Source organism: Podarcis bocagei (assembly GCF_964188305.1).
Source record: "Podarcis bocagei genome assembly, chromosome: 8".
Classification (NCBI taxonomy): domain Eukaryota; kingdom Metazoa; phylum Chordata; class Lepidosauria; order Squamata; family Lacertidae; genus Podarcis; species Podarcis bocagei.
In genome coordinates this window covers 50,567,358-50,579,557 of record NC_138133.1, presented here as the reverse complement: position 1 = coordinate 50,579,557, position 12,200 = coordinate 50,567,358, and the positions used below count along the sequence as shown (strand labels likewise).

Below are 12,200 nucleotides of genomic sequence, written 5' to 3'. Positions count from 1 at the left end.
ATAAAATCTCACCACCTTTATTCCCAATCCATACATAAATAAAGGATAGCTTAAACACCCATCAGAAGAAATCTGACTGATAGTGAAGCCAATATTAGCTTACCTGTTTAAGTGCCTTTTTGGTGTGCTGTTGGAAGGAAGACACTAGCTTGCTTTGCATTGGTGCATTCGTAAGGCTTGAGTCCCGAACGGAAGACATTTCTTCAGGTGCTTGCTTGGTACAAACTAAGAAGATAGAAATAAAACAAAGCACTGAGAACTGAAGAAAATCAGTCTGCAAATTTAATTTAATTTAGAGATCACAGAACTACCCTAGGAAAGAAAATCTCTGGGCTGATCTGCCATGTGTGAAAGCTGTTGCATCGCAAAGAACATGGAATATCTTCAGGGTGGTTTATGGAAGAACATGACCAACTGTGAAGTAAGATGCAACCAGAAACAGCCATTCAAACAGTCACAGATTTGCCTAATGTTAATTCAGGGGAACTAAAGACCTGCTGAAATCATTTTGATCTTTTCTTGTTCCAAGTCGAATCTGGGCCTCTATCTACAAACATCATCTGCATGGCCACTGGCAATGAAATCACACAAAGCTCCATTTTGTTGAGACTTAAATTTTAAATTGTGTACTGCCAACACATGCTAAATCCAGTGAATGACTTGATACATACAAATTAACATCTGTGAACTGCCTTTCACTGCAATTTGAAAATGTGCTCTGTTCTCTGCAACAAAGTTCAAAACTAAGCAGGACGCAATAAGGAGGAAAATGGCCAACTCAAGAAGCAAAACATGAAGGTTTCCCATCATCTTGTGGAAACATTAAAGAACTTAATAGGATAATAGAATTTAACAACTGTAAGAGATCCCCTGACCTAGCAGGTTAGCGGTAAAGCTCCGCCAGGAGGAAAATAGGTAACAACACATAAAATAATTTCTGCCCGGTGCTCCAAGTTCCTAAATCAAATGGCAAGGACATTGTAAAGTTAACTATTCCTAATGCTAATGAGAGTGCCAACTAGCAATTTGATTGTAGAGCAAGCACAGCACCTTAAAATATTAACAGTACTTCATGTATGTTCTGTTATGTGGGGCCGGCTCACCCATAAGGCAGGGTGAGGCAGCCGCCTTGGGTGGTGGATGATGCCATAGAGGCAGCGCCCCTGTGAGCAACCCTACCCCCCCCCCACTTCACTGTTGCTGGAGCAGCAGTGCTGGCAGCAGCGCCAGTGGCCAGTGAGGTCTCGCAAGATCTCACTGAAAACTTGCAAGGTCTTGTGGAGCACATTAAATCTTATGAGATTTTGGCAAGATATCAAGAGGTCTTATTGGAAGTCACTGCCACCGCTTCACAAAAAGCGCCACATAAGCCAGGTACGGGAGGCTGTGGTGACATAATTTGCACTCACGATGCTATTGGGGCGGTTGTATGCCATCCCACTTTCAATACTAGTTGCAACTGCAAAGGTTCTGGGCTGGTCATATTGCTTCACTTCCAGTCAGTGCTTTACCTGTAGCTTCTGGCTGAGATCCCATAATTTTTCGTAACACAAATGTTTGGGGTTGTTTTGTCCTGCTTTAGTTGAACTATAGCCCCACTCCCCAACATCAGTAATGTGGTATCATCTGGGAAGCAGCACAGAACAATTAACAGAGCAGAATAAATCCACACACTATTATTTTGTCAAGAACACGTTGCAGAATAAAATGCCAGACTGGAAGGGCCTGCAGTATCATTCTGAAGCCAGGCAGAGGAAATGCAGTGTTTTCATTCTACCCCCTGCCAGTTGGGGAAAAAATGGTAGCTGCGAAGATGTCCTACAGTCACCAGGGCTACAAATATGTGGCAAAAAAAGAGAAGGTAACAAGGTGGTGTTTTTTTAAAACAAACAAATACACACACAAAAACTGTGACCTGATTCAAATATTGCAACCAATCTCCACATAAATGTTTGGCTGTTAAAAATGTTAATGCATGCTACATGATGGCTGCATACATGACATGTAACATTTACAAGTTCCTTGCCACATGAATCATTTCATTTTGTATTCACATTACTATCACACATTTTTGTTTGCCATTGACACAGAAAGTCTCTGCAGGATTGGAACCTATTTCAAGTAAGCAACTTGTAAACATTACAGCCTTCTCTTAGAGCTGGTACAAGGCTTAACAAAACAGATTATAACTGCTACCATTATGTCTAAATTGACTGATAGTTACTGCTAAGTTCCAAGGCAGAAAGGCAACAAAGAGCAGACTACAAGAACCAAGTAAATTAGAGTAAGTATGACAACATCAGCCTCACTCAGATTTCATTCAATTCTGTCAAGATGGTGGAGGGGACTTAGAGACATGTTTTATTTTTGCGTGTTCAGACCCAGAAACCTCCCCCCTAAATAAATTCACACTTGACTCAAATTTCAGTTTTGGTTTTTGGCAGAATTTAGGCCACAACTTTATTGATTACAGAAAGTGATTGGTTGCATAGGCTCTGGTTCGACTAGCTCCCTGCCATGCAGGTAGCGCTGACACAGGGCTCCAGCACAGGTCAGCCAAGGGTGAACACCTGGATAAGCGGAATGCCGGGAACGGACTATGACCACCATCCAGATGTCCCCCTGGAATCTGGCACGGGCACAACCCCCTCTCAGGGGTTGACTAAACCAAGTTGGGTCCCTGGATTCCTTTAACAGAATACCCTTCACATAGGGATGGTGAAAGCGTTCTCCCATCCCTATCACCTGAACCAGAGCCTATCTGCAACCTTACAAGTTGTGACGATTTGCTACGTGGCAGGTGAAACCCAAAGGGCAACAGCCAATCAGCCAAGTGGGGGAAATTCCTGCCGTGCCCCTGTCCCAACAACAGAAGACAGACAATGGCATAGCAAGGTCAAGCGCAAAAGCCCTAAAAGTAGGGAGAGGTGGGTGGGTGTTCCGAATGCACGCGCCGAGAGAGGAAGCTCTGGGTCACGTGCATGGGCATATATAGGTCCCTCAATCTGTTTGGACTGTGCCCCATTGGCCAAATTAAACCCAGCATCGAGGGACCTACCAATCGGGTGTTGTGGCTGACCAATCTTACCCACCCACAACACAGGGCATTGGTTTCCATGTCTCACTGCAACCCGTGCCCTCTTTAAGGGAGGTCACGATTTCCCCCCAGTCATCAATGCAGAGACATACAAAGCTACATGCTTCATAGCCCACAGTATGACAGCCAAAAATGAATTAGCAAATAAAATGCTCATAGTTTCTGCAGAGGTTTTTATATATTAGCTCCAGTGTAGCTAATTTCTCCCATGACAAAAGGATTTTTACTTGCTCAAATACATAAAGGAACTAACTACCCAATATCTGTAACAATTAGTGATTTTAAATTGCATAACTGGCAATTATAGTTTCTAAGGAGCCATCTGAGTCTACCATGTAAATATTGTATACAATGCATGTATTGTTTTATTTAACCATTGGACTAATTTGCAGTGGATAGGGATTGCATGTCAGAGAAAAAGATGACGCTCTCTTAATTATACACGAACAATGAATATTACAGTATTTACTTTAAGCAGCTTTATTTATGTGAATATTTGACAGATAGGACAAGTCACTGGTCCGATTCAAGCCCTTTCTGGGCAAAATATGATTTTCAACTTGGCAGCCAGCCTTAGGACTAGGTACCATATTTTTTTGCTCTATAAGACTCACTTTTCCCCTCCTAAAAAGTAAGGAGAAATGTGTGTGCGTCTTATGGAGCGAATGCAGGCTGCACAGCTATCCCAGAAGCCAGAACAGCAAGAGGGATTGCTGCTTTCGCTGCGCAGCGATCCCTCTTGTTGTTCTGGTTTCTGAGATTCAGAATATTATTTTTCTTGCTTTCCTCCTCCAAAAACTAGGTGCGTCTTATGGTCTGGTGCATCGTATAGAGCGAGAAATACGGTACTTTTCACTGTTCTCCTCTCCCCCAGTAAACCATGGTTTCACATTCAATGTACAAGGTCAAAAAACACATTTAGTGTAACTAGAGATTGAAAACGCAGTTTCAAATGGGTTTTATGTTAGAGGGAAACTAGTTAGTAGTGCAGTGGATGTAATGCAGAACCATGGGTGATGTTGTGATGGTGGGACAGGGGGATGGTTCCAGGAAAGGGAGGTAAGAAGTATTCATTCAGAAATGTTGATTTCAGTTTGAAAACAATCTATCTGCTGAGCAGATAGTGACTTGCATTGAGTCACTAAGAGTCAATGCTACTTTAATGTTAGGGGATTTTAAAAAGTTCATGACAAGTGTTTTCTTTTGGGGCCACAGTGCATGGAGAGGGTTGTTTAATTCTTGGGCTTCCCATGGGCCAATGTGAGAATAGGATGCTTTACCAGATGGGTCACGGGCCTAATCCATCAGGTTCTTCTTATGTTCTTATTAAGCAGCTCATTGGATAAGGGAAGGGTCACTGGGAGAGTGTGTGTTTTAATTCTTCCCCATTCTGCCATTTGCTCAATCTGAAACATTCCACAGAGGCTACTTCTGGGTACTTTTATTTTCCCATCAGCAGGGGAATCAGTGAAATAGCTTGAGGGGGGGTGGGTTTAAATGCCCGCTCATTCGGTGCCACTTCCCTAATCAAACTAGCACCCTCCCATACCCACACTGAGGTAAAGCAAAAGATGTGTAGGTAACTTACACACATTTAACTTGTGCTCATTTAGATTTACGCACTTGGCAAAAAAACTTTTTTAAAATTAAAAGGGGGCAGAAAAGGGGCAGGTGTCCAGGGATAAAGACATTGGCAATCCCACCCGCCATTGAACTCAATACAGTGGTACCTCGGGTTACATACGCTTCAGGTTACATACCTTCAGGTTACAGCCTCCGCTAACCCAGAAATAGTGCTTCAGGTTAAGAACTTTGCTTCAGGATGAGAACAGAAATTGTGCTCTGGCGGCACGGCAGCAGCAGGAGGCCCCATTAGTTAAAGTGGTGCTTCAGGTTAAGAACAGTTTCAGGTTAAGAACGGACCTCCGGAACGAATTAAGTACTTAATCCGAGGTACCACTGTACATTATTTTGGCTTCATGTCGTATCTCTGGAATGTAACCCCCACATAATTTGAGAGTCGCCTGTACTGAGTTTTTGTCAACTGTGACCAAAATGTAAAAATAAAAAATAAAACTTGTAATATACATAATGCTTTTTCTAGACAAAAATTAATAACTAATATATATATTTCTAGGTTTTACAGTGGTTGGTGTGTTTTTTAAGTAGTCTGAAATGTGATTTATATCAATAACCGTTCTAACATCAGAAGCAGCTAGCATTACTGGAAGATTTATAAAGACAGACAAAAGGGTTGTAACTAAAAATATATGAGAATGCAGTAAAGCAAAACATGTTCTAATCTTCCTCCAACATAGTCTCAGCCAAGCTCTTTCTCATATGCTCACAAAAGGCTGCCAATAATAAAAAAAGAAGACGAAAACTTGAGAGAAAACATGGAGGTGCCAGCTTCAAATGAATATGCAAATTCCGGGTGATGTATAGAAGAAAGCTTGAACCATTCCATTCTTCCATCCTCTAAAAATAAATGTAACAGTACACTTGTTTTCAATTTCAAACCAAGTAGATTTGAATAAGATGGGAAGATGCTTTTTCCTTCATTGTTGTAAGAGGGAAATTGCCCACAAGTGGTTGTGTTACCAAGCAGATATTAATATTTATTTCCTATTCTTCTGCCTTATCTAAAGCTGAAAAAACATACCAATATTCCCAACAAAATAATAATGCAATCCTACACATATCTACTCAGAAGTAAGCCCCACTGAGTTGAATGGGGCTTACTCCCAGATAAGCGTGCTGAGGGCTGCAGCCTGGATGATACAAAATGCACCCATAGGAACAGAATGCAAATATAAACCTCTTAAAATATCTTATAAACTCAATACTTTTGCTTTGGGTGACACAAATCTATATACGCATTGACATAAATGGTCATGCACTGTCAACACACATACACCAAATAATCATCTAAATCACTCTGATCTCTAGAGCTTAACCTGCAAAATCAGAACACTTTTTCTCCCGCCACTCAGCTTGGCTCTTTTTAAAAGAGAAAGAGAAAGCAATCAGGGAGCTAAACTGTACTACAGTCAAACAGATGTATGCACCTGGGACCAACAAGAGGCTTTAAACAAACTATGTAGCTGTTCTGTAGAAGCTGCTAACAGCTTAATTAACAACATTCAAGTGCCCCTTTGGGAAAAATAATATGGATATATCTTTAAGATGACATGGTTACATTAAAAGAAACCAATGCAGCAGAACAATACTTCTGTAGCAGGAAAAAATAACAGTGGATTTTAAAATGAGCAAGATAGCAGATAACCTACGTACTCACTTCGGGTATTGCCCCCTTGATATTGAGGGACGATTTCCAATCATCGTGGGAAAGGGAGGTCACTAACGAGGTTCAATCCTGCGGATTGTCCCACCTTTACTTTGAGTCTATGACGTACAATCAAGCTAGAGCTGTGATCTCCCAGAGACTGAGTGACATTGCCAGACAAGAGGACATAGCCCAGGTAAAACCAGGGATGTTCCTAGGGGACCAGATTTATCGGACCATACCAGCCCCCTACCTTGCAGAAATTCACTATGTGGAATACCGTAGACTTCTTACAGCGGCTAGATTAAATGTCCTTGACTCTGTGATATTGTGGGGAAGGTACAGGGGAGTACCATACGCCCAGAGAACCTGTCATTGTGCTATGGGTGTGGTTGAGTCCACCGAACACATTCTCTTGACTTGCCCTTTTTATGCAGAGTTTAGACAAAATTGTATAGACCCACTCCTATGTCAATCTAGCTTCCTATCTGGAGAAAACCAGGTTTTACACTTGCTGAATAACGTCACTAGAGCTATACCTTCCTTGGTGGCCAAATTTCTTTTTTTAGCTTTTAAGCGTCGCAAGACTATAATTGAGTGTATTGATATGGGGCTATTTGTCTAGCCCATTTTAGTGTTGGCTAAGTTCAAAAATCCTCCTGGAGCTTTTAACTGTGTATTGATAAATGTACTTTTTCTGACTGACGGTCGAATAAAAAGGTTGACTGATTGACGTACTCACTTCAAGTTTGAATCTTAGTAATGGACCTTTATTATAAATGGTAAAAAATTGAACTGGAAAGGGAGGCACTGCTGGGCATGAAAGGAGTGGTGTCATCCTTCCCTGACATTTGCTAGCACACGGATATTGTTGGACTCCACTTCCCACCATCCCCAACCACTGGTCATACTGGTTGGGGCTGATAGGAGCTGGAGCCCAACAACATCTGGAGGGAGCACCACACTCTAACACAACGTGTTTATCAATGGGGACTTCTGTCTGGATTCTAGACCATCATTCACAGCGACTTGCATGCTGCCACTGGAATCCAAAGAACTACTCCTGGCAAGCCTCAGGTTAGGGGCATACTTAAGTGGGATTTTCCCCCACTTGCTCCCCACACACCTAAAACATCAGACCCAGCCATGCTATTATCATAGTAGCACTGCTTTTGAAAGTGCTCTACATTTCAAAAAAGGATTATTTTGTGTACAGCAGTGGCTCCCAATTAGCTTAAGTACTATGAATCCCCTATTTTTCAAAAGCCAAGCCATGGACCCCCATTTCTGAAAGAACTGACTAATTGATTGATTGATTTAATTTATATACCGCCTCATACCTGGAGGTCTCAGGGCAGTTCACAGAATAAAATCAAAATTTAAAACCACAAGATACACAATCAAAACAAAGTGTGCATGCACACATCTTCAGATACCTGTGCAAGTTTCTATCTGAAGAAGTGTGCATGCACACGAAAGCTTATACCAAGAACAAACTTAGTTGGTTTCTAAGGTGCTACTGGACAATTTGTGTGTGTGTGTGTGTGTGTGTGTGTGTGTGTGTGTGTATTTCGACTGCATCAGAACAACACGGCTACTTACCTGAATCTAGAACTAAATATATTTAATTAGACTGAAGTCTGGAATAATATATAAATGATTCATAGTTCCTCTTCATATATATATACAAAGTTTCATCAAACTGGCACAGAAAAGTGAGGGGGGGGGTTTCTTTCATGAGTTTTACAAATTGTTTACAACATTGCACTGAAATTCTTTTATCTAACCATTCACATTTTCTGTTCCCCATTTACCCACTGCTGGTGTCAAAAAAGATGCAGGATACTGGAAGATGCAGAAAGTTGGTGACAACAATTTATCAATTTACACCAGTGATGGAGTAACCTGTGACCCTGCAGATGTTGCTGGACTGCAGCTCCCATCACCTTTGACCATCGGCCATGCTAGCTGGGGCTGATGCACCATAGGTTGCATCCTACACTGTGAGAGGGAAGTGAGGGAAGTCAACTGGCCAAGCCTACATTTCCTTCTTGTTGCTGTCAACATTGCCATCAGGTTAATATCCTGATTTTTTTTTTTTTTTTGTTGATTCCACTAAGCAGCTGTTTAACCTTCTGGACTTTAATTAGTCCAGCCTACTCCCTTTACTGGGTAGAGTAGTATGACACATAGGCATGGGGTGTATAACAAGGTATCTCTGCCCCCCCCCCCGCCCCCAAAAGAAAACTATGCTTTTACTTAAGATTTTAGAAAGACAGTAAGTTAAACAGTTTTTGTGAAAATGATTTTGGAATACAGCTAATTATACAATTTGAGTAGTTATTGCCCACATGAGCAAATAAAAGGGGGTGTGTGAATCCATCCGACTATACCTTTCTATGCAGATTCCCTAATGAAACCAATACTTGTAAATCTGCATCCCCTGGTTTAGCTTCTGGATCCCCCTTGTAGTTTTCTCAAGGTCCTTGCCACAGTACCCAACTACATTTTCCAGTTCTCTTAAAGCATTTCAGCACTTTCCCCCTTATTGCCAAGTTTTTTCAATGAACCATTGACCCTCCTGTGCAAATTTCTACCCACGGACTTCTGATTCTTCTGCATGAGAGCCCCTGAAGCAAAAGGCAATAATTTTACAACCAAAGCTATACAACCAGACAGAACACAAAATGGGGAGCAGTTTTGCTCCTTCACAAGCAACTTCTGAAGAGCCAAAGATTTGCTAGCCCTGGTTTACACACACACACACACACACACACACACACACACACACGTGTATGGGTGCTCCACTTACTGTAGATTCTCATTTCCAGTTTATATATTATCAAAACTACTTCCTCTGCAAAATTTCCTCATTAAATGCAACACCTAGTGAATAATGTAAGCACCCAAATATTTCCCAGCCTGTCCTATAAAACAGAATTAATGAAGTGCATGCTAGTAGGAAAGGAAAGTGCTTAAATTATTGTTTCAGTAAATTTCTGATAAATATTGCACTAAGTAATTAAAATTATCATTATTTATTAGAGCTATTTATATACAACTATATACTGAAGTTTCTAAAAGGCATACAATGTTGAGCGATTTAGAAGTGTTTCCAGATCCCTGAAGGCATAGGGAGCTGAGAACTTCTACATTTTAAGAAATCAGGGTTAAAATGCAAATAAAGCAATGGAGTTCCATCCAGAATGATGAATGTGGTAGTTTGAATTCCCCATCTTTAATATCTTATAGGCAAGCATCTTTTGAAAACTGTAGGCGTTTCCTAGTATCCTGGAAATGGTAGAAAACTAAACTGACATCTTATTTGCAAAGAGAAATTTAATAACATGCTGTCAAAAAGATGGGCCTGAAGCATGAAACTTATTTTTATATGTCATCATTTCCAAATCCTTGCCAATAATTGTATCAGGATATTCTTATTTGTAAAACACACACATAAACACACATCTTGGTCATTATCCCCTACTTTAATAATTATTGCAACTGCAAAATATGGCAAATGAACCCAAACAATTACACAAAATTAAACCAGCACATAAGCACTCCAGTAAGACAACCAAAATACCTCACCCTCAAAAAATGTTTATTCGGCTTTACGCCCATCATAAAGCACAACACACAAAACAAATCAAATAAAACAGTGGTCTCGTACAAGCCACAAGTAATATAACACAATTCACAGCTCACAAGGACAAATATTGGCAAATCAAATCAGAAATTTAAGATTAAAGTTAAAAATTTAGGCACTACGCTAAAATCAATATCTGATGTCAATATCAAAAATTCTTATAACTATCAATAATCAGCTAACATTCCATTCCGTCTCTTGTACGAGAGGACGGCTGTTAGGAATTTAGCAACCTGTAGAGTAATATAAGGATCTACATCTTGAAGAACCCAGGCAAGCTGTAGGTCTACTGGTTTGTCAGCCATAGGCTGGATTATGGAGTTTAGTATACTAGCACGAGCTGAACTGTACATAGGGCAGATAAACATAACATGATGTAAAGATTCAGATGTTTTCATTTCACAAGCACACATTGAAGGGACTTGGCCCTTAGTGAATCTATGTCTCAGCACGCAACCAAAATACCTACCTCCATTTTCTTCTCCATTGCTATTGTTTGTTTCACCCATTTCAGTGCCATCCAACTCAGATTCACAACTTAAATCCAATGTCCCATCTGCTTGGCATGTAGAGTCTTCCTTCTGTATATGAAGAAACATGTGATGGTGTTGTTTGACACATTTCAAAAATGAATCTGCATCTTATTTCTGTAAATCTCTCTTACATAAGTAAAATATGATTGCTGACAATCTGAAAATCAGAAAGAACCGCTCTGCCAAGTCACAATGTATATTCATCTGGAAAGTTTATACATAAAAATGCTGATTACTTCACATCTTTGTGTGTAGGCAGCAGAAACAAGCTTGTTTAAAAATTCTAGCCACAGAAAATCCTCATATCCTTAAGTTCCTCTTTTGCCATTGGCCATTGCCTGAATTCCACAACAACTTGGAAGTCACAGGAAAGAAAAGCCTTGCCTAGACTGTAAACAAATCTAAATATAGCAAGAATGGATTTTTTTAAAAACTACCTTTGAATTCTGTTACCTTGTATCAAAAAAGCACATATTTTTAATTCACAGAAAAAGCATGATGAATTCCATATTGATTGCTGCACGTCTATGTCCCATTGTATCAATGTCAGAATTTATAAATTTACATTAAAAATTGTAAAGTAAACCTGCTCCATAAAACTCATTATCTTTCCCCCCCTTTGCCCACACCCCTCTTTACTCTTTCACACACCAGTTATCAAATAAATGAATTTGATTAAGGATCTCAGAAAGGAATTCTATTCAGTCTGCATAAAGTCATTATTTGAACCATGGCTTTACAATCTCAGTTCCTTAGGAAGTGCAGGATTGTAAAATGTAATATGTGAAAGCTCCCTAAATACAACATTGGCAAATATTCTTCTTTTAAACGCAAGTCCAATATGTCTTAAGAACATCAATCATCCTTTTGAGGTTAGTGCATATAAAACAAAATAAGTTTTCTAAGCTTTGAGAAGGTAGTATTTTAACCCAGCTAAGCACATAAGAGAGAAATTCAGGAACTCATATACTTTTGTTATCAGAACAGCCAGCATTTAACTGAAGTGTAAGTAGCTTTAAATGACATTTGAACAGAGCTAGACAGAACTTTCAGATCTTTTCTTCATACAGCCTTCCCAAATTCAACTGGTTTGCTTTTGCATTTCACTAAGATTTACATAAAATGGTCTTCATGGCTTTGGGTACTTTCATCGTTAAAAATGCAACTTACTTTGAGTGCGTAGAGTCCTGCCTTGCCAGGAATTTTGAAGAATGTCCCATCACCTACACGAGTGTTAGTATGAAGCATTGCATTCAGACAAGCTAATGGAGAAGTGCCACTGAAAAACAAAAATGGGGAAAAATAAAGCAGGCTGCAATGGACTGTTTCGTCTAACACTCTTCCCTCTTTTTATTTTTTCTAAACCCATGCTTCCCTTAAAAAAAACCAAAAAACCTCCCAACCCTGAAAACATCTACATTACAATAACAGGCCAGTTGAAACTTAATCATATGCATCTGTCCCTTCAGCTTCAGGCAAAAAGTCTGCAAATTATAATTATGCTATTTTCACGCAGTAAACAGCTCTACATTTAAAAAGAACTACAGTCCAAATATTTATGTGAAATTACTTTGCAAATAACACCATGAAGCCTCATTTTTAGAATGTTACAGACAATGTGGCTTTGCACATGAA

General features: G+C 39.9%; 1 protein-coding gene across 4 annotated transcripts in view; it reads right to left on the bottom strand.

Moving 5' to 3' along the window:
* The window catches only part of ASXL3 (ASXL transcriptional regulator 3), a 100,360-nt gene that overhangs the window by 34,248 nt on the left and 53,912 nt on the right, over nucleotides 1–12,200 (bottom strand). For all 4 annotated transcript variants that reach the window (XM_081206749.1, XM_081206752.1, XM_081206750.1 and 1 more), the window contains 3 exons: nucleotides 11,736–11,844; nucleotides 10,502–10,613; nucleotides 104–225 (listed from right to left, as the gene is read on the bottom strand). In XM_081206749.1, the coding sequence (XP_081062875.1) occupies nucleotides 104–225; nucleotides 10,502–10,613; nucleotides 11,736–11,844 (343 nt within the window). The remainder of the gene's footprint in view (nucleotides 1–103; nucleotides 226–10,501; nucleotides 10,614–11,735; nucleotides 11,845–12,200) is intronic.